The 22,891-nt window shown below is 41.3% G+C and overlaps 1 protein-coding gene across 1 annotated transcript in view; it reads right to left on the reverse strand.

Annotated features, from left to right (window-relative positions):
* LOC119732007 overlaps positions 1-22,891 on the reverse strand; it is a 44,369-nt gene that overhangs the window by 8,085 nt on the left and 13,393 nt on the right. Inside the window, 15 exon segments of the mRNA XM_038205357.1 lie at positions 762-852; positions 1,392-2,308; positions 5,040-5,568; positions 5,776-5,887; positions 7,264-7,762; positions 7,959-9,012; positions 9,319-9,635; positions 9,874-10,584; positions 11,374-11,524; positions 11,702-11,805; positions 12,502-12,611; positions 13,641-13,767; positions 18,315-18,478; positions 19,065-19,228; positions 21,425-21,568. Coding sequence (XP_038061285.1) covers positions 762-852; positions 1,392-2,308; positions 5,040-5,568; positions 5,776-5,887; positions 7,264-7,762; positions 7,959-9,012; positions 9,319-9,635; positions 9,874-10,584; positions 11,374-11,524; positions 11,702-11,805; positions 12,502-12,611; positions 13,641-13,767; positions 18,315-18,478; positions 19,065-19,228; positions 21,425-21,568 — 5,194 coding nt within the window.

The following is a 22,891-nucleotide window of genomic DNA, read 5'->3' on the forward strand; positions in this document are numbered from 1 at the left end:
TTGGGGAGTTGCAGCTCAATGAAATTGACCAAAACTTATGGGTCATCCTATAAATTTGGGGTCCTCTCCATCCCTTTTACATGTGACATCTATGATTGTACAATTCTGATGCACTTCTTTATGCCATCATCTTCCAATAGTTATTATAAATGGCAAACTCTTCACCCGACAAACAGAAAAATCGTTTGAAATTAACTTCTTAAACCTCCTTTTTTTGATCAGTCACAAACAGTTAAAAATTCAATCCTGTTCCCCTGCCATTCCGTTTACACAGGCTAGTCACCAACAGTCAGATCATATTTTTGTAGGCACTGTGACAGTCGAATTCCATCAACAGACAAAAGCAGGTGACTGATTGGCACAGCTGGCTTATCAATCTTGTACAGTCAAAGTATAGTCAGGTTTCATAACAATCACAGCCAGTCAATCCTGCATTATGAAGGCAGGGAGCACTCAACTGTTAAAAACAGTCACTTGATGTATTTTGACTGCTGGGCTGGCCTTATTGAAATTGCCAGCCAGAGAGGGAGGGTTTAATGATACTGAAGGTAACAGGGACAGGAAAATTGTCACACTTTGGACACTAAATTAATTATAGAATGACCCCTGTAGCAACATCCAGACAAAAGCTCACATGCAACACACCGACACCAAGATGAGCGATAGATTAAACACACACAAGCGTTAAAATTAATAAAAATGTGACACAAACCCCACAGAGTGGTTACACAACACTGAGACTGCATGCCTAAGGGTATTGCCTGGGGCATGATGCGTACTACTGGTTGAAGCTTGCCTGTTGGACGAGGGAACTCGGCCTTGAGTGGATCGCTCATGACGACCAGCCTCCACCTGGACCCAATGAGGGCAAAGGGGGAAGGAGCAAAGGGGGAAAGGGCAAAGGGGGAAAGGGAGAAGGGCAAAGGGGAAAGGTTTATGGAAAGGAGAGGACAATAGTAGTGAGTGAAGGAAGTGACGTCAGATGGTGTGAGAAAACTGAACACCAATAGTATAAAACAGCTCTTCAGCTGTGTGCAGTATCTAAGATAACAAGATTATTTGTGACTGCTTTGCAAATAAATACAATCACTTATATTGCCCATAATCAAGAGGTTCTTTAAATTGACTCACATTGTTTTTTCAGGATGAATTTTTCTTGGGTAATGCGAAAGGCTACCTCAGTAAATTTAAAAATGACGGTTAGACTTAGAGGTACAGTTCCACACTTTAAAATGTTTGACAAGTCTTTCTTCACCGTAAAATATCATTTTTATACATCTCCTGTGGAGTTATATTCTTTGCATTGCAATTTTCTTGAAGGCTCTTCAACTGAGTCGTAAAGAAGTTCATTGTTGATGTTTCTGAAAATCTTGATGACTGACTTGTCTCACCTGATCCTCGTAGTAACACTTTTCAACCTGATAGGATTCTTCCGTCATGTCTCCTCTACCGGTAGGTTTGCCTGGCTCCTTGACAAACTCTTTCTCCAATTCCTGGAGCTGAGTCTTCTTCTTTTGTTGTTTCTCAGCCAGCGTCTTGACATCCTGTTTGCCCTCTTTGCTCTTTTCGGCCTTCCCACGGCTGAACTCTCTGGACACGTCCCTGAATCGGGCCGGCGAGCTCCTGGGACTGTCGTAGAAGTCAGGCTTAGCCTCTGCCGTATGCCGGTTCCTTCTCCGGTTCTTGTACGCAGCCAGGGTGTAGTTCTGCATCAGCCTGTGTAGCTCTGGGACAGCAAGATGCTTACTGTACTTCCTCCCTTCTTCCTCATCCTGATCCCTCCTCCTCTCGTAGGGATGGTGGCGATGGGAGGACCTAGAGTCCTTCATGCTGCTGTCTGATTTCAAGGATGGCTTGAGACTTTGCTCATCTGTGGTACTGTCACAAGTAGACACCTCAACAACTGGACAGTCATCTGCCTTGGATTGCTCATCTGGTTTCGTATTGCTTGTGATAGCCTCAGACATCAAGTCTGTACTATGACTTGCATCTTTGACAAGACTTTTGTCCCTGTCCACTGCCTCAACTGTTTGAGTGGTATCTGTGCTGTCATTTGAAAGAACTGTTTCTGGCAATGTCTTGGACTGTTCTAGAAGGTCAGTTTTGGACATTTCTGGCTCTGGCGATGTTGGGCTAGCTAACGGAAACGCCTTCTCATTCAATAATCTATCCGAGGATTCAATGTTTTCTTCCGCAGTGGAAGCAAGCTTTACATTGATACCCTCACTGTCTTTCTGTTCTGGAGACATGGGAGAATCATCTATTGGTGGATGTAAATCAGGTGTTGGGTCCGGAGGGCTTTTTTCATCTGTAATTGGGAACGTCAAAAGGGAGGATACCAAAGTGAAGTGGACCCTGGGTCTGACTTATGAAATTATGAAATTCAAACAATTGTACTGTTATTTTTCCAGCTTTCCGAAACAGATTTGGCTGCATGATGAGCTGATCCTTTTCCTTTGAATTCCAAAATGAAATGCAAGAAGCAGACAACAGTGTATCTACATGTAGGCCTTTAAGCAATTGGCTTTTATGACTTGTGCAAAGCTTGAAGCAGATGTATGAGATGGTATTGCTGCGCTGATGACGAAAGCTTTTTAAAGTCCAAGTGGGTCTTTCCACACTAATGGGGTACAATTGACTGCAAATTTGACATGAGACGTTTATATACAATGTTTGTATAAACTTGGACAGAAAATTTGGGACAAAATTTCTGTCCTTGTTACATATGTAACATTTTGCACGTAATACCCTGTGGTGTCTAAAAAAAAAAAAAAAAAAAAAAAGGAACCGGTACATAATTTGGGTTTTTAGGTAAGATAACAGTCCTGTAGGGATAACAATGAAAAGGGACAATCTTTGGGAATGATTATAAGTTTGTTTCAATATTAACACTCTTTATGCATAGAGGGCAATGCCTTTGTTTTGCTGGGATATGTATGAATGAACCTTTTGTGCCTTCACTATTACTGAATTAAATCAATCATTGCCAGGCACTCAGCAGTACTTAAACCCACCATTCACATGTAGCTATTTCTGTCAGTCAAGCATTGGTACCTTCAGTTGATAAAATCGTGATGTACCAATATTAGGCCATCAGCCTGGTGTTTGGTCAGTATCAAATCAGGGCATAAATGGTTATATTGCGCATGCAGAAGGTATGCCGCTCCTAGAGTGGGAACAAGCATTTTGAAAAAAATGGTGATAACACCCAAAAAGCTGCCACCGCTGCAATGCTATCACATATTTTCCAACTCTGGAGGTGTATACCTTGCCAAAAATCGCTATGACGATTATTCCCCTCATTTGATACCGGTGGCCAACATTTGGGACCGAGGCTGATAGCCTATATGAATCCATTTTTACAAAACTGTTAAAACCTGTCACTTGATACCCAGTAGATTTTGACAGATATAGGGCATATATCTCTCTCCATTTTGTCACTGAGAGAGGGAGGGTTAAGAAAACTGTCTGTCCATGTTCCTTACATAAAATGTATATCTTCTAAAATCTGCCCAAAAAGTCTTACATGCGTAAATTGTTGGTGAGCACAATCCTTAACAATGGGGTGGGACTTTCCAGTTCGTTAGTATAAACGTCATACACGCGCACGCACCACTGATAACTAGCGCCCATTGGATAAATGCTCGAGCATGTCGAGTTGCGTTAACTTCCGGTTCCATTCATGCTATGCTACACCATGTGAAGTACGCATGGTTGAATTCAGATGACGTCACACTAACGAACCGGATACAAGTGGAAAAGAGGACAAACAACTTGATATTATTATCCTGCTTCATTTCCCAATCAATGTCACACTTTTGCACCCCTTTAGTGTGGAATGACCCAAACACGTTTGAATCCTGTCAGTTAAGTGTGTTTTGCGAACCTACTAATGTAAGCTAAAAGTACATGTAATATGTACGGGTACGTGTAAGTGCGAAATGTACAAGCTTCATGCCGCATTTCCCTATGAATTTGAGAATGTATGGATAACCGTGGAGGATAAAACTTTCAACATAATTTCCACAGATTCCATATTTACAAATACTTGACAAGCATTAAAAAAACCTTTTGTAAAGATATTTCTTTAAAACATAAAATGCCACTTTGGCTGGGGTTATTCCTCAGCATACATGTATGTTTCCTTCCAGAAGGTTGATTGGGAACGGTTACATGCATATTAGAGGTAAACTACCGGTAGGACTTCCACAAGAAATGGAATATTCTGGTCAGGTACACCGAGGACGAACCTATTTACAAATGTACATTTAAATGATCTGAAACAGCCTAATAAAAAAATACCGACTTGGAATTACATGTTCTTCTCGTTTGCCAAGCATCATCCAAGGTCTAATGAACTGTTATAACATGTACATGAAATTAATAGACAATCACCACCCATCTTAAATGAGATACCAGTTCACATTATGTACAAGTTTGCTTGACTAGTGCACATGACAAAGCCAGCACGCCACCAAGCTATGTCCCCATAAGCAGTGTTTATATGTTATAGGTGGCCCTCTACCATGTCTACTGACAACAGCAGGCAGTAAGAAAAACCAAGTAAAAACTTGAGGAATGCAGTTTCCCTTTCTTGGCTGGTATAATAAAGGCAACATCAACATTTTGGAAGACACTGCAAAGAAAACCGACCATGTTGTTTTCCTACATGCCGACTCCGGATTCACATTTACATTTGCTGTAAATGCGGTCACAATTTGGTGCTGGGTTTAAGCAATATCAATTTTTGGGTCATTACTCAAGCAGAATGCAGGTAGAATGCAGGGCATTCTGGACTATACGTGTAGCTACTGTAATATGGATCTAATATAAGCTTTAGCAGATGGCAATATATTGAAAGCAATACTGTTGAGCATTTTTAGGACAACCAAGTTTGTTTACATGCATGCGACAATAGCTTCAGAAAGTAAAGTTGGAAAAGAAAGAGCAGGCTGAAATGTACCAAAGAAAAGCAGTTTTGGAAATGGGTATTGAACTGATTTGATAAAGTAAACCATCTAAAAGGCTAAGAAACTTACCTGCTAAACTGCCTTCCTCAAGACCAAAGTTGACGCATACTCCTTCTTCGCTTTCTAGATCACCAAAGAAGCATGCTCCATCATTTATCACCAGAGCATCCTTGCTGCTTGGCTTGTCTGTCCTGTCTAGCTCCCTAGACTCCTGAGGCTTCTGGTCAATGTCCAGGCCAGGGATTGTGGTGGCTCCTGGCAAGTTAGTTGAAAGGCTTCCAGAGATGGCTTCTGGACCTTCTTGTGGCACATCCACCTCATCAGTGCCCCTTGGTTTTTCAGTGGGACTGACTTGCTTATCCATCACAAACTCTTGGTTTGGAAGCTCAATCACAGTCTCTTCAGGAGCAACCAGGTCCATATCTTCATCATACAAGATCTCTTCGCTAGATTCAGCTAGACCCTTGGAGGCTTCATAATCAGTCATGTGATCCAAAGCAGGCCTGGAATCTCCTTTGGCATCTGAAAGGCTCTCGGGCTTTGTGGTAAACTCTTTATCAGAGTTGAATGTGACTGTCTGCTGGTAATCTTCGGTGACCTGTAACAAAGTGTCAGAAAAGTAACCGTTTGATTATTTCTGCAATAAAGCTTTTGGCACATGTCAGCTATGACAACACAAGCAGCCCCATTTCTGTTTGATTTCATGAACTCATCAGGGATAAAACACTATGTCATTTTGCCTATTTGCAGATGACACAGATGATCATTGGGTTGTAAGGGATACCCTTGTGGTTCCTCGACTGACCTGCCTGATGGTTTGATCCACTGCTAGCTGCTTGGTGAAGACCGTTCTGGCGGCTGCTAGTGCATTCTGACTGAAAAATCTCTCCTCCTCAGTCTCCACGGCACTGTCACATCTAAATTGAGAGAAAATCAAGGCATGTTGCAAATCCAAACAGAAACTTTAATATTAGTTTTTGCCCTGCATCAGAGCATTTTTACAAACACTTAAAACTCAGAGTTGTCCGAGGACTTGCCAGAAAAAATTCATAACCTTTGACAGGTGGGACTATAATCCATGACCTCCGGCATACTAGTGCAGACCTTGTTTTTTCATTTAATGTACTGTTAGCCAGAGTTGTAATCGTGTTAGTCACACACCATCACATCATCACAAGTCAATCCCGATTCAGTCTCGATTCAGTCCCAAGTCAAGTCACAAGATATACACACAGAATGCCATGGCCCAGTGGTTACAGTGTTTGACTCATGTACGAAGGTGCGTGGGTTCGAACCCTGCCAGGAAGGTGGTGTTTGTGCCCATGGGCAAGACACTTAACTACAATTGCCTCTCTCCACCCAGGAGAATAAATGGGTACCTGTGAGGGTCGAGGACCGATTGAGCGCTGATATCGGCTGTCGCGTGGTTCCATGGCCTGATGAACGGGGTAATAATTGTAAAGTGCTTTGAGATTGTTGATACGATTGAAAATGCTATATAAGCGCAATTCTTATTTATTATTTACACATCAACTGTGTCAAAGACTTTCCTTCTTGTTATTTATCGAAATACTGGTGACCGGAGTTGTGATTTTAAGCTGTGATTGCTGTTACATGTATGTAGCTCACCACAAAGACCAAATTATGCAAAGAGAACTAGTTATGAATCAGTTACATCTCTCTCTATTCTAGATTACAAGAAGGAAAGGTACATGTAGATGTTCATCTTCATCGCTGGCTTTAGCTTCCTCTCTAATTTATTCAGAAGCTGGAATGCCCGAACAAGATGAAAACACTGTAGACATATTCCATGGGCTCCGCAACGGTAAGAAAGGAAGAGTTGGGGAAGACCACTGGGAGAGAGAGAGTCCAATGCATTGCCAACAATGCTTGACGCTCACGCAAAGATGCTATGGCTTTGTGTACACTCAGAATAAAACAAAATGCATACAAATGGTTCCTTAAGGGGCAGCAAGCACAATAGGGACAATAGACCCCACAAGACAAGTCTTTAGGAATCTACCGGTATCTGCCCCATAAGGAAAAGACTATGGAGTTTGGAATTTCAACAGAAACAAAGGAGAACAAAAGAAGGAAAACAAAGGTCTTCCCCACAATTACATGTGTTTGCAAGGCTGTGCGCACAGCCGTTGTCCCATACACTGGGCTCTTGAAAGTAGTGACAAAAGCGCCCTCTCTTGTTCACGCACTAGAGCCCATACACTAAACTTTTATTTTAGATTTTCATGTTCCTGAACCCATCAATTTATAGTTCAAGTTAAATGGATCTTACCTGGATCCTCTGTGCAGTATATCATTGACACAGTGTTGGAGGCCGGTGCCAGACCATTCCTCTTCCTTCATCCCACCTTGTAGGAACTTTCGAGTCAGTGCGATCATGTACAATGTCCTCCCATATCCGTCCTGTCCAGACACGAACAATTCTTTTTCTTTTCCGCCGGAGAGTTGCATTTCCTTGGCACAAACTTTGAAAGTCGATTTGTCAATCGGACAATTAGGTATGCCTGGGATGCTTTCTGGTGCTCCAAGGCCAACACCGACTGGCTGACTGCTTCTCCCTTCTGAAGTGCCGTGCGAATGAACATCGGTTGAGGCACTACCTACACTGGGGCGAGTCTTCTCAGCGGATGTCTCTGAGAGGTCTGAAAAGGTGGAAGAAGTACCTTCAACAGTCTCTGGGGATGGGGTTTTCTTCTTAGGTATGCGTCCAAGGCCTTTTAGGTCCACTGACTGGATAAATGGGAGCTTCTTTGGTTTATCAGGATTACTCCCTGAAATATAAAAAAAAGTCCGATCAGAGCAAAAGTTGTTGAATTTCCTCTCAGTAAAAAGGCATGAGATTTTCAATCTATAAATTTCAAATTTAAAAGGACTCTAAATGGATCTATTAATAATTTAGTCTTAATGGTAATATGATACTCTGGTGAAACAGCATAAGAGCCATTCATATCAGGACGGAGTACATACCACCACTGGAGTTCCTTTTCCGTGCATACTGTGTCTTGAGACGTTCCTTTTCCTTGTTCAATCTCCTGATCTCATTATCAATCTCTGCAATCGTTCGCTCCTTGCTGCTCCCAGACACTTTCCCCCGCTTTGGTGCTGCGGAGCCAGCTCCTCCTTTCCTTGCACGGTCCGGTTTCTCATTCTTTGCCTCCTGTAGCTTCTTATTCAGGTAGCTCTTCATGTCTGTGGCACTCGTAATGCGGTCCTTAGCAACTGCGACACCACCATTCAGGAAGGCCTTCATCTCCGAGGCGCCTCGGATGGGCGAGCTCATGTCCCCTGCTTTAGATTCCAGGTTAGGTAAGGCCTTCTTGGCAAGGTCTATGTCCAGTGAAAGACTCTCTTTGTTGTATTTGTCTGTGAAGCTGAGAGGCTTCCCATCAGCTTTCTGAGTTGGCATATCTCCAGATTCCATCTTCCTTTCCAGTTCGCCCATTTCCACAGACTCTTTGCTGTGAGATCTTTTGAGCTTCTTGGAGGCTCTCTCAGTTTGGCTGTAATGGTCCATGGAAGACAGTGCTTCGCCGAATGGATTAGGCGGTGGTTTCACTTTACCCTCTTCGAGTGAGTTACTTCCACCTTCTGATTCAGTGTTCTGCGACACTTCCCCGCAGGCTCTTTCTACAGCCTCAGCATCGCCACTTTCTTTGATAGATCTTTGGTCACCCGATGGCTTGCTTAAAGACAGCATATTCAAAGGGATGGAAACTGGAAATGTTGAAACGGATCTAGGAGTCCCCTCCCCGCCAGTTTTACCCGTAGATGGTGTCACCAAGACTTTCTCAATGACAGCCTTCAGCGTCTCTATTGAAACCTCAGGGTTAGTCTGGGCGGGTTTAACAGGAAGTTTGGCAATCTGCTGCACAACGTCCATGACCTTGGAGGACAGAGCTGGGCTCACTGACGACTCTTGCAAGTCCTTGGACATCTCAGATGCCAGGGGCGAGCTCTGAATGGTATACGGCTTGAAAGCTTTTGCCTCTGGAGTGGAGAATACATCTGGCTTCCCTTGTACCTTTAGAGAAAATGTTCACAATAACTCAAAAATATCTCAAGAACTGCAACAAGTATGAACAGAAACAATTTCTGGAAATGATTCAATCGAAGTCTCTTCTTTTACTTTTACCATTTGGGTTTGCCCTTCACCAGTACAATTTCATTCAGTACTGTCTGACAGCTTGCAAAAAAATTCATAAGCTCGAACCCATGACCTCCTAGCAAAGATGTTTAAACCACTCAATCACTTGGCTTGCCAAGGGTCTTCTGGCCTGTTCGAGTCATGGCAGCCGGTAGGAAAACCAATGTCTTCCGATAATATTACCTTATCCTCTCCTGCCTGTAGATCACCTGCAGCTTGCCCTCTCATCGCTCCCTCTTTTGTCTGAGTCTGGTCCTGCTTGACCTCCTGTTGTTGGTTCAGGCGATTCCTCTCTTTGCGAAGTGCCTGCAGGAAGTCCTGGAGCTTGGTCAGTTTGGCGTTGTAGCGTTCTTCAAGGGCCTGGTCGCCAGCCGAGGTGTCCTTGAGCCGTCTCAGGACTCTCATTTCCTCCTGGAGCCTGGTGATCTCCGACTGCTGGTCCAGAATGCTGCCAAGTGGTAGTTTGCTACGGGAGACCTTGGGTGGTTCGCGTTGGATTTCTGAGAATAGGCATTGATAATCGGAATAAGAACAGTAAATTGGAGAGGGGTAGTCGAGTCATTCAACTTAAATGTAGAGAGGGTTTCTAACAGACATCCAAGATCACTTCTCAGTGACATGAAACAGGGCTCAGTGGTAAAGTGGTTCTACCTTTCATTTTTGCTAATTGCAAGTGTTTACAAGCCTTGAGGGGTTTTCTCAAACACAAGACAGAAAAACTTACAGACTTTTTCTTACCCGAGTTTGAGGTTCCTGGACTCCTATTAGGACCAAGAGGTTGCTTCTTAGCGAGACGAGGATCAAGCAAGGCTGCTCTTGGACTCTTCTGGTCCTCTCTGTTTGGCTCCAGATGCTGGCTGTACATTGGGTGGACATTCTCTTCCTGACTGGCGTCACTGGCGTAAGGTGACTGCAATTGGGCTTGGGGGCTACAGACAGGATGGGGATGCTTCTTGGACATGCCCTCCTTAGGTGTGACTGCTGCTTGAGGTAAGGTCTCAGCTATGTTGTACATAGGATGAAGGGATGCTTCAGGCACTGTATCCTTCTGAATGTCCACAGTTGAAGCGGGACTTTTGTACATGGGATGGATGTTCAGGACTTCGGATGGCAAGGGGCTCCTTTCAAGAGCGCCTGGAGGTGTCGGACGGTCCTTCGACAACAATCCATGCTGGTAGTCGATAACCTTGCTCTTGGAGTCCACAGTGTTTGTGCGGTCCACTGCAAGGGGCGTCTGGGGATCCGACGCCCCTTGAACCAGCGTTTCCTGGCTGACTGACTCAGGACTCTTGATTTCCGCCTGGCGTTTGAGGTCGTGACTCTGTCTGGTGAACATAGACAGCAGGCCGATGCGCAGCATCAGCTGCTTGTTGTTGCTGTGTTCCAAAAGTTGATTATCTGGGACGGGGGACTGAATTAGGTTGCCTGGGGGCATGTAGACACCTTTCTCTGCAAAACAGGCACAAAGAAAAGGATGTTGTACAGGAAGTGGCATAAAATGTTTGTAACCCTCTTAAGGATGACAAACTTCATATTAATTTCCCATCCTAATCGTAATCCCATCCAATAAGTCTTCCAAAAAACTTCCATCAAATGTTACTAACCACTCCTGTAATAGGCCGAAATTGAAAAATTCGCTGTGCAAATTTTGGCATCAGTTTGTGTTTAAATGCTCAAATATTGTGCGCATTCTTTGTTTGCAATGAACTCCATGAAGAAGTACCCACTTAACAGCCACAAAGAGAGAGGAACAGAGTTAGATGCAACTTGTTCACACAACTGCCATACACCAGGTATCTACTTCAAGACATTTGTACACTTGGAGAAATAAGTATTGTGTGCTTGGACCATGCGTGTGCAAACCAGTTTGTACGTGTTCTACATAACCCCCGAGGACAGACACACAAAGGGAGAACAACAGATCCTTTCAGTCCTCGGGAGTTGGGTCTTTTGTTGGAAACGGTCCTCTGTAGTAGGTTCGTGTGCTTAATCTATGGGAGAGTGTTATATTACAGGGACAAAGGGAAACACAAAGCATTGTCCTCGAGAGTATAGTAAAACAAGAGTGTATGCCCATGTTGTGTGTGCTGCACATGGAGCCCTCAAATGTGGCCTTCTGTCTGCAGTTCTTGTGTGGAGTTTATTACTTCACCAGTAACCCCTTATGTTGCAGAAGCTTCTCTAGTGACTCTGGATCACAAAAAGTCCAAACATGTCCAAATGATTCCGATTCTTTACCTGTGATGTGGCCAATCATGGGACTATGGGATGTGAAGAGTACGTGCAGCGTCTCTGGGTAGTCACCTCGTGTCACACCGAGTTCGTGAGACAGCGTGGATGTTGGAAGGACAAACATCGTCACGTTGCCTTCAAGACGGCATTTCAGAACCTGCGATTAAAAAGGCATTAAGCAGAGCTGGATTCTATTGTACGTGTAAATCAAAATGCGACACTGTATACTCAGTGTGTTACCTCCTGAGTGAAAGTTCTCCCAAGTCCATACATGTATACTTCATCCCTACACAAAGCTTAAATCTAATCACAAGTGTCAAAATCTAATACGCACCACTTGATTGAGCATCGTGAACTGCAACAGATTTGTGTATCGCTTAGTGGATTCCTTGTTGCGCTGGAGCTCACAGTAAACGACGTACTTGTTCCTTCGGCATACTGTCAAAACAAAAGATTGTTACATCAAATACTTATATCAACAACAAATCGGTCACTCTACAAGTTTAGGGGCCAACGTGTGATATTTTTCCCGTCCCTGCTACCTTGGAACTTTGTAATTTGCCATTCAAATATCATTAAGAATGACTTCAAATTATTATTTATTTGGTGGGTAGGTAATTTGCTATTCATAATCACTCTTAAAGGACGACTGCATTAAGCAGTGCATCAGAATTATACAATCATAGATTCCAAATGTAACAGGGACGGGGATGAGTGGGCCCCAAACTTTAAAATGACCCAACTACCAAAAACAGCTGCACTGTTAAATATCTACAAATTTAGGATCATACCGGTACTCTTGCATTTGTGCTACACAAGAATATCCGATTGAAAAAGCTAGTGATATGAAGAAATGGTGAGTTTGAACAAGATCTGCTCCATTGATTTCTGAAAGGAGGTCATATCGGGAAATCAGATTTAAAAAAACCAAGAGTTTGAACAAGATCTGTTAATTGATTTCTGAAATGCCATATGGGGGAATCAGATTTTTTTTCATAAACCGAGAGTTTGAACAAGATCTGCTCAATCAATTGCTAAGAGGGGGTCAACAATGGTCAAGTTCATTCGAACTTGCATTCATATTTCAGTTTAATAGAATAAAAAAAAGCAGAATTGAGAAAATATATTCCATACCTTCCCTGATATTGGAGGTGAGCGGTATTCCACTTGCAAAAATGCCCGACGGAAAGTAGGTGTGCATCTTGGCAAATGAGATCTTCGTCTTGAAGTTGATGATGGCTGGCCTGAAACAGGAGAGGTAACATGGGGGAGGACCAAGTCAGAGAAAGTTTAGTGGTTTTTTTTACAATTTCATGACTTCAAATCAACTCTGACAATACATACTCCACAAAAGTTTAGATTTTGTCATTTTTGGATGGTTTTCTATTCATATTTTTTTTGTTTCAGGATCAAAATACCATTGACTGATGTAACCAAGCCCAACCATATCAGTGGAAATTTTATGTTATGTTGTGGACTACGATTTTCCCTTTTTTCTTGAAGCAACACCTCTTTTATGGATGATAGGGGTTACATAATTTATGAGATGTCAGGCATTTTTAAAAATTTGCCATAGTTGTCGGAAACAAAACAGAAGTATGGTCAAGTATTGCAATTTTGCACGGTAAATGCATTCACGTGCATACATGTAGCTAAATTGATTGTGCCGGTTCAATTTATCCATGTACTTTTTTGTTTGCATTATGGAATTAATTAATGATTCAGAAACAGGATCCAAAACTCCTAGTCTGTAATCTCCTTGCCCAATACAACATGATGGATGTACATGATTTGACAAATATATTTTCATGAAAAAAAGTAAAACTGCTGCAAACTGCTTACTGACTGGATGGACCTGAAATATATAAATCTTAAAATTAATGTGGCCTGACGTTGCGAACTTAGCAAGTTCTTCTCCACCCTCCCCTGCATCTTTCTACACCTTTCCCACTTAATCCTCCTTTTGTGTTTCTTCTTTCAGCCCTGCATGTTTGTGTGCACCCCCATGTTAATGTATGTACCTCTGTCATTTCTGTTTTAGCCTCTGAAGAAGAACTTGCTAAGTTCGCAACGTCAGGCCAAATTAATTTTAAAATATATTTTCAGGTTTAATCACTGAGCTCCTGAAGTAAAAATGTCTGATTTGTAATGTCCTTGACGCTGCAATTGTCATCTTATTTTATTCTTGAATGGGTACAAACAGAGCACAGAAGGGCAAATTTGTGAATTCTACCAATACAAGGTTGCAAATGGATCATCAACTGATAACTCACAGATTCTGGGGCAAGACAGGGGACGTGTAGGAGACCATCTTGGCTGAGCAGAGAGGCTCTGTCTTGGCCGTCAGAGTTCCTTCCCAGACGATGTAATGGCTCTCCCGCAGGGCTTCAATTTGAGTAACTGTGGAGGGGAAAGAGCCAAAATCCACCATATTATGCATGGAATTTACGAATAAATCAAGACTTTAGCTTGTAAAATTCCCTCTTCCACTGACAGATTTTAATATCTTTCTCATTTAATACACCGTTTTTTAATTTCTTATTAAAGATCTTGCATCACTAAATGTTTGTTTTGCAATTAATTTCCAAAGGAACCAGCCTTGCAACTAAAGAAAAAAAAACTGTTACAAACATGATACATGAATATGACTCTCCGGAAAATATGAAAAATTGTCAAGCAGACACCCAAAAATGTAACGTCTACAGTGAAGAATGCTGAAATTGGAGAAAATAATAGGAGAGGAACGGAGCAAACAAAATAGAAAATTCTATGAAAATAGGAAAAGTATCGTGCCTGCTGTTAACACTGAATCAGTCAATAACAAAAATATTTCACTGTTAAGGAAAAGTGGAATATGAAAGAACACTATGCCCGCTGGTGTGCTGAATATCAACCTGTACAATGTGTCTTAGTAATAACCCCAGATTCCTAGGGTGATTTTCTAGAACTTTCCTCATCCTTGCAACACCATATGGTAAACTGTGCACATAAACAGTTGGACTCTGTTTATTTGTGGTATGCCTAATCCCATGTAAAGCACAGTCAGTTTACTAGTGCAGCACTCATCCCAACAGATCCCAACAAACCAGTGTTGAAGTTTGGATGGTTGGGGATCGTTAGGGTTAAGGACTATGATCCTTTGCATTTATCCCAAAAGCAGCCTAGCGAATCATTATCAAAATTCTCGTTTGGATTAAAGATCGTGCTGGTACTAAACAGCCCATGACATTATTCCGTCTTTTACAGTTTGGTTTCGAATATCCGGTCTCCAAAATCTAACCAAATAGTGGAATTACAAAGTTTTAAAACTCTGGGGTTAAATCCCACCACAAGTCATACCGGCACATTTTTGGGGAGGTACTGTGTGTGTCTATTGTAAGTTGGTGAAGGAATTTGGCAATGCATAGTGTGGCAGTTTAAAACTGATTCTGATTGTCAGTATGCGAGTCATTCGATAAATTTGGGGTCCATTTTTTTCTGTCCGTGTTACACCCGACATCGATGTTTTATAACTATGACGCACTGCTTAATGCAGTCCTCCTCCAAGAGTGATCATGAATAGCCAACAAATAAAAAAATCGTACAAAGTACCAAGGTAAGCGTGACAAGACAAATGTCACACTTTGGACCCTACATTGTGCAGTTGCAACTTAGACAGCTTTGTGATTGCATGCTATGTGACCGTTTGTATTCATGAGCATAGTGGTGAGTCATCAGTAAAAGACCATGGCTTTATAGCCTTATAAACAATATACGGGTATTTGTACTTTTTCCCCTAATTTTTTTTTCCTGGATTTTTCCCCAGTGCTCCATTTCAGTTCTTTTGTCAGTGTTTGTATGTCTCTCTTCATTTATGCATGGTAGTCAGTAAATAAACAGAATACATTATTTATACACAATCTTCTATGAGGTAAAACTAAAAGGTTCATTAAATGCAAGAATCTCTACACTGTAATAGACCATTATCATGTTGCGGCCATCTTGATTTTTTCCCATTCTAATCAACGTAGCCAAAGCAAGGCTGGAAGGAAAAATAGTCTGATTCCTTTTTGCACAAAAACACTATCATTCAGTACTGTTATTGGACATAAGGAACATGACTGAAATGGTGGCAGCATGATAAAGGTCTATTGTGTTGGTCTACATCACAGCCGCAGGTTCTCGATTGTCTGTAGTACTAGACACGAAGCGTTGGAAGTGGATTCCCCTAACGTGGCGCACTTCAACTTTTCCCTCGGCTTTCCTCATGCAGTGTTGCCAAACCTCTTTGTTGACAAACTTCAAATTCATTCAGATAAATACTGATACTGTTACTTTAGTAATGTTTACTGTTGAGGAATTTGGTTAGATATTCAAAATGGTGGCGTCTGGAAATTGGGCACAAATCAGCCAAGTGTTCCATAACGTGGCCCACTTGAACAAATCTTGGAAAGTCCAAACTTAACATTTAAAAATATTTTTAAAGCTGGCAAATTCTGAAAAACATTATTTTCTCCACAACTACAAGTTTTTCAACAGATTACTTTTCATATTTTGGGCGCCGCAACATTTTAAAATTGTTCATTGCGCACTTAAAAAAAAAAAATCACAAAATCAAGCCAAAATAAAATTTCTCTGTTAACTTTGTAACGGGTCAGTAAACTCGCAACTTATGAACAGGAATGTTTAGAGCTTGATGCATTTTACTTACTGTGAAATTTGAGGTAAAACGCCTGTGCTGGTAAGACACTAGAGGCAAAAAAAAATCAAAGTGCGCCGTGTTGGGGGCCGCGCCACTTTAAGGGACATCAACAACACAGAATGGCTTAAAATATCCGTTCAATTCAAAACAAGGGAATCTGCCTTAAAAAATATTTTTATTTGAAACTATAGGTCTCTGATCACATCTCTAAAAATACCTTGTCATCAACGTTTCAGGTCAAGTTAAAAGACAAAAAAGACGTTTTCCTACTCCTTAAAATACCTATAAATGTTCTTTTTTTGTATCCTGAGGACGTTTCTGTTGGCGAACTGGTTGCTTTTCCTGCAATTCACATGTTTCTCAAAAATGATCCCTGTAGCATTTGGTTGATGTTATGTACATAAGCATCCAGCCATGATGAAAAGAACACTATTTCCTGGTCTGTAATATTACCGGTATGTGGATTATGTGTGTCTAGTGTAGCGTATTATTTAATGATTCACGATTACATATTTCATGCAAATTTTATGACTGTCTGCAAAACCTGATGGTAGACTTCAAGGACGTTTGCCAGTTAAATACTGGTACCACTGGAAATGAGTCCCTAAATTTAGGTATTTAAAAATTCACCGGTACTTAAAAATTCACCGGTATTTCAGCATTGACAACTTTTTAATGGCATTCAACATTGTTTATTTCGTTTCAATGGCATTCAACATTGTTACATGTAATGGTAATTTCAACAACAACAAAAAATTATTATTATTTTTTTTTTATTAATTTTTTTTTAATGTCTGTATTTGTTTGTTGAAGTCAAATAAATAATAACAATAATAACGTGCGCATATTTTTCTTGAGATGCATGCCATCGATGTGGAGTTTCGAGTTCGTATCATGTTTTACAGACAATGATTTAGGGCCACCGTATGCAATAGAAATATCCCACCAACATACCTTGACGCATGCTGATTTATCTTTTCTGGACGTTGTGACAAACTCAAACTCTATTACCAATTATTCCAACCATACTCTTATTAAATTCCATGATTAAAATCTCGCACCGATGGGTCTCATCCCGGGAATAAGCGACCAAATGTGCTCACGATCGTCACTGAAAAGTACTCACATACAGTACACACAACCACACATCCACGAGATGCACACAAATGACACACCATTGAAAAATATTTTTAGTCTGGTCCTGAAGTACTCCACAGCGCACACTGCATTGATGTCTATCAGGTGCTTGACTGCATTCTTATTAGACTTGTCACCAGTCCATCCATTATCGCGACATTTCGCCAGAAGTTTTCGGTCAAAAACGATACTTTACAAGTATTTTTTTTTTCGTTAGGTAGAAAATGGGAAATTCGTAATGTTTTAGTGGCAAATCGTATTTTCGTAATTTAACAAACAATTCGTAATAATTAAGAAAAATTCGTAATAGTTGGCAGCTATGTAACAGTATGGCAAAGCTGGTAAAAAGCACTCGGGGATCGCTCAGAGAGGAAACAGACTTTTATAAAAAAATTATAATCGGAGGGGCACATTCTCTCTCTATTTATATCTTTTCATGAGTCCCTGTCTGTTAACTGCTTAACAGAGATGTCATCCAGTTATCACAAGTAAATCATAAGTGACAAGTCAGTCAATCACAAGTCATAACAAGTTGATCACGTCATCACAAAGGTCACAAGTCGATCTGCCGTAACTTTCAAGTCATCTTGTCGAAAGTCAAACAAAAGCAATTCAAAGGAATTAAGACAGACACATTCTTCTGTCATTGTCCACTCCCGTGTTTTAATACTTGTGATTTCATTGTGATTTGACTTGTTATTGATTTGATTGACTTGTGAATATTTTAAGACCAGCTTGTGGCATTACAGCCTAAAATGCCCCCCCCCCCCCAAAAAAAAAAACCCCAAAAATTTCATGTTTTGGATTGTTTACTTATCCTATTTCGAGGGTCTGGTTGAAAGAAACCAACCTAATGTCTTACCGTTCCCGAGAAAAGACCAAAAACCCTGGTTGTTTACATCGGACGTAGCGGACATTTTGCGACATAAGCATACGTATTTCAAGCCGCCTCTATTCAATCAACTGTACACGTTGTGAGTGGTCACATATATGTAATACACACAGCAACAATACACGAATGTCGTTTCATGCACATTCGCAGAATCACAAGTCAATCTTGCGATTATTTTTTGATTGACCGTACATACCACAACTTTGCCGCTAGCATTCTATTATTTTTTTTACTCACGTGGTGGCGCTGACTGTGGCTTATCCACGCTGTCCTGCGCGCCTTGGTCCTTCAGCGGTGCATCAGGCTTGGCGTGGGTGCTGACAGGCAGTGAGAGTAGGGGCATGCTGGGTTGGTGGAGGTGGTGGTGGTGAACAGAGGGTATACCCTGGACCGAGGAATCCCTGTGCATTCCGATGAGGTGAAAAACAAGTTGGTACATGCAACAGTGTCAGTCCAAGATCAAAAAAAGAGAGGAAAAGATTGACCAATCAAGGCACTCAAGATGGCCCCCATTAATGGCTGAATGCATCTGCCATTAGTGGGGGCCGCCTTTAGTGCACAGTGACTCTGTGTCCAGATTGGTCTATAGAATACCCATGTCTCAATGAAAGACTACAACAGCACTGAATCTGGACCCCAACCAACACTGACTGAAAAAAGTTGAAAATGACACATGCAAACGATGAATGGACAGCCATGGTTATGCTACACTGAGGACTTACAGTACATGTACCTCAAAACTGAATTGGCTGATATATGCTGTGATAAATCTAACGTCTAAAGAGTGAAGTATTTGAATAGTTTGACATTTGAAAAGTCAGGAGTAACTACATTGTAAACCAAAAGATGAACTGTTGCAGTTGTTCAGAGTGGCTCCACAATCTAGTCAATGGAAACAATATGTAAAGTTCACCTGTCCTAAACAAATTTACGTTTTGGTTCGGTGTGAGCCTGAAACGCCAGTTTGTTTACAGGTTTATAACTGACCGTGTTTCTTGCTGAGGCACTGACTGTGTTGGTGGGTTGGCTGCAGGGGCGGGGGCTGGGCTAGGCTTGACTGGTTCTTGGTAGGTGTAGTTCACCATTGCATAGGGGCAGATCTGACGCGGCCGTTGGCTCATCTCCAAGTCTCCAAACTCAAACAGGTAAATCTAATGCAAAGGGACAAAAAGGCACACCAACAAATCATTTAACCCTCCTATGCAAACAAACATCCTGTGCATAAGTGTCCTTACAGTCAAAAATCAATCAAGTGACTGTTTTTAACAGTTAAGACCTCACAGCCTACATTAAGCAACCTCTGTTGGTCATGGAATTAGCAATAGCACCCACATTTCAAATTCCCTTGTGGTAATCTTCTGTGGAGTATGGATAACACTCCAAATCCCTGCACAATCCTTTTGTGTGGTTTAGCTCAGGGCAAGCAGGCAGATTTGGTCACGTTTTACTGCTCTCCACAGTGCTGTTTTTCTTGTGCAGTGACTCTTTGTTTAACACAGTTTTCCCTTCACCTGAAACTGACCTGCAAGGTTTTTACAGGTTTTACACATTGCTCTGAATATTGACTTTCCACAAGTAGGGTTAAACAGTAATCATCTATTAAAGGGAATATACATCATTTGCTTTTGCTGTAATTTTCAGAAATGGATGGAATTGGGGGGTTGGAAATATATAGCAAATATAGTTACACTGACTTTTTTGAGTTTTTGGGTTCGAAAATGCTATAAAAACCAAGAAAAACAATCATTTTCCTGTAGTCTGGTTCCCTGACTCCATTTAAGAAGAAACAGAGCAGTCTACATATATTGGGGAATTGTAAGGTCAGGGTACCAGTCTAGCTGGCTTGTACCCGTTCATAGGTGTGTAATCGATTGCAAACAAGTGCGATGGTCAACTGGGGCCAGTATTTGAAAAAAAGCCAGTTTTTTCCAACGCTGATTGGCCGATCAACGTTGGAAATTGATACAAAAATACCACTTTTCTTGAAAATGACAGTATACCAGGTGCCATGATTTTACAGGATGCTTTACACTGTCATTCACTAACAGTCCAGCAAGGTATTTCAAAATGATTTGGTAGTTTTATTTTTTTATGTTGGCAAATGTTGTATTTTCCCTTTAACCCTCCTGCTATACAGACAGTCACAATTCAATTCCACTTCCCCTGCTATACCTTTAACAAAGGCTAGTCACCAGCAGTCAGATCATATGTCAAGCAAGCACTGTGACTAGTCAAACTGGGTCAACAGACAAAGCAGGCAAGTTGTGGCCACAGCTGTTGTATCACTCACCCGGAGTCAGAGCATAGCTGTATCAAGTTACTTAAACAGTCCCAGCCAGTCAATCCTGCTTTATGGGAATTCTGAACTGTTGAAAACAGTCACTTGTTTGATTTTGACTGACAGGATTACTGAAAGGTTTACAGAATGTATGTTTGCATAGAAGGGTTAATCATTTGTAAAAAATGTTTACTATCGTAGATGACCGACGTTGAACAAAAGTTTTCCATCCAGGAGATGTAAGCTTTTCTGCTTTTGGATTTTTTCCCCTGCTGACGTACATCTGAAACTCACAAGCTTGCTCATTTGGGACTGAAACACACGACCTATCGATACTGCTATAAATCAAAATGTGAAGAGGCTGATGACGAGGAAATTGGTAATTCGAAACATTGGCATATTGTGTTTCTAATTTACTATGAAAATACGAGTGCATCGCTCCGCCAATTAATTATGCCAAGAGGCCTGGAGAAGATAAACATGATTCCACTGATGCGGGACAACAGGTAGTATTGTTACGTTTACACCTGCTTAAGTAATCAATTAGGTTTGGGTCTCATTGCTCGGTGGCGAAATCTAAGGTAATATATGGTGACCATTTATAATTTTCAACAATCAAGATTAATATGCACTTAAAATTTACATGTACATGTAACATAATTATTCAAGAGATTTTTTTTTAATTTCATTCGTTGTTTGGGTATTTAAAAACTTTCCAGAAACTCGCAAATTCTATTTTCTTTTCCCTTTACATCCTACTAGTGAATTAATGAAGTCAAATCTACCGAATTGGCTCAAGTCTCAAGTTCAAAAGTCAAGTTAAAAGTCAACACAAGAATATCAGAAGTCCATCACAAGCTAAGTCACAATTCCATCACAAGTCTAATCCCAAAGTGAGTTCATGAGTGTGTATTGGATAAACAATTACAATAATTGTCAAAGAATCCCAGTCCATTAACAGTTTTCTAATTGACTTGGAAGACAGAATGACTTGTGTTTAACTTCACTTCAACTCTGTTTCCAAATAAGTTATTTTTCTAGTGTTTTTCTTTTTCATTCATTTATTTACCTGTGTAGCATCAAACGCAAGCGGAGTTTGCAGAGAGGTTAGCTTGGTCATATCTAGCACGTTAGACTTGGCTACATGACTGTCGTAGTTGGGGGTAGGCTCCAGAGCATTGGCGTAGTTGACTGGTAAGGCCTTCACCCGACCCTGGAGTAAATAAAACCAGAAAAAAATCATACAAAGTACATGAATATTGTCTGCTAAGGGCATCTGCTGAACTTGTGACCTGGGGAATCAGTGAAGCAGTGGTAAATTGCTGGGGTGGGGGGGGGGGGGAGGTTTACATATACTTTCATTGTGTGATTGATATTTTTACCAAACAAGCGGCGCCAGCAATGTCGGCTTTTAGGCAATGTTTGGGGGGCCAGAGGTAAATCATTTGTGCGAAATTATTGCGGGGGTCGGGGGTGGGGGTTGTGTTCGGGATTGGTGGTGTGAGGGGTTTACATAAGGACGTCTTCTACAATATGATCAACTTCATGGGAGCTTCTCCAAAAATAGAAGTCTTTCAGAAGAAATTGAGAATGTTTATATTAACCCTAACTCCCTTGGCCTTTTTGCTAGGATGTAGCCTCAATCCTGCAAAATCCTCCAATTGGCCACATGGGGAAAATAGCCTCAATCCTGCAAATTCCTCCATTATTTCTTGAATAAATTTGTCCGTGGAGGGGTGACCACTGCTTGAATCCTGCGGCAGTGACCGTCAATATGTTAAAGGCTTGGCCATTGACATCCTGGAGCAGTACGGAGGATTTCAAGCATAATCCAGGCCTATATTTATGCATGGCTGAGCAATAACAACACAGGGTCTGGCCCACGACCTTGACAAAGTGCATCCTACGAAATCAGTAACGCACTTTTGCCATGTAACCTCAATCCTCCAAATTCCTCCACTTTGGCAAGGAGGATTGAAGGATTCAGGGCGGTTAGGGTTAATTAATGTTTGCATGCATGAACTGCTACTATTTGTTTACATGTGTGCCTTTTTCCAACTGACTTCACACGTGAATTACAATGGATCCCACGGAGATAATGACAAAGTGCACATTCCATTTTCGTGCTTGATAAAACTTAGACCATTCACACTAGAACTTGACTTTTGGCCAACACCTGTGCAAATATTATGTACCGGTACTGCAGATAATTTTATCAAAACTATTTTTTGACATACCAGTTAAAAATAACCCACCAAATTGTAGTTTGCTGTACATATGACAGGCTGTACAAGTGGAATTTAAAACGTTGAATTTGTACAAAGCTTGATGTACAAAGTTGTTTTTCCACTCGAGTTCAATAGGGTTGATTTTACCATGGAGCTAGGATTTTACACACAGTGGCTCTTCTTATGCAAGCTGTTGCACATTTCCCCTCCCGACTATACATGTAGTTTAACTGCAACATAACATTGCGAATCTGTATGGTTGTAAATTCTGCTTTTGCAGCTCAATAGGATAAATGTGCATGCCAGAC

Source organism: Patiria miniata, unplaced genomic scaffold (assembly GCF_015706575.1).
Source record: "Patiria miniata isolate m_02_andy unplaced genomic scaffold, ASM1570657v1 HiC_scaffold_24, whole genome shotgun sequence".
In the NCBI taxonomy this organism is placed as follows: Eukaryota; Metazoa; Echinodermata; class Asteroidea; order Valvatida; family Asterinidae; genus Patiria; species Patiria miniata.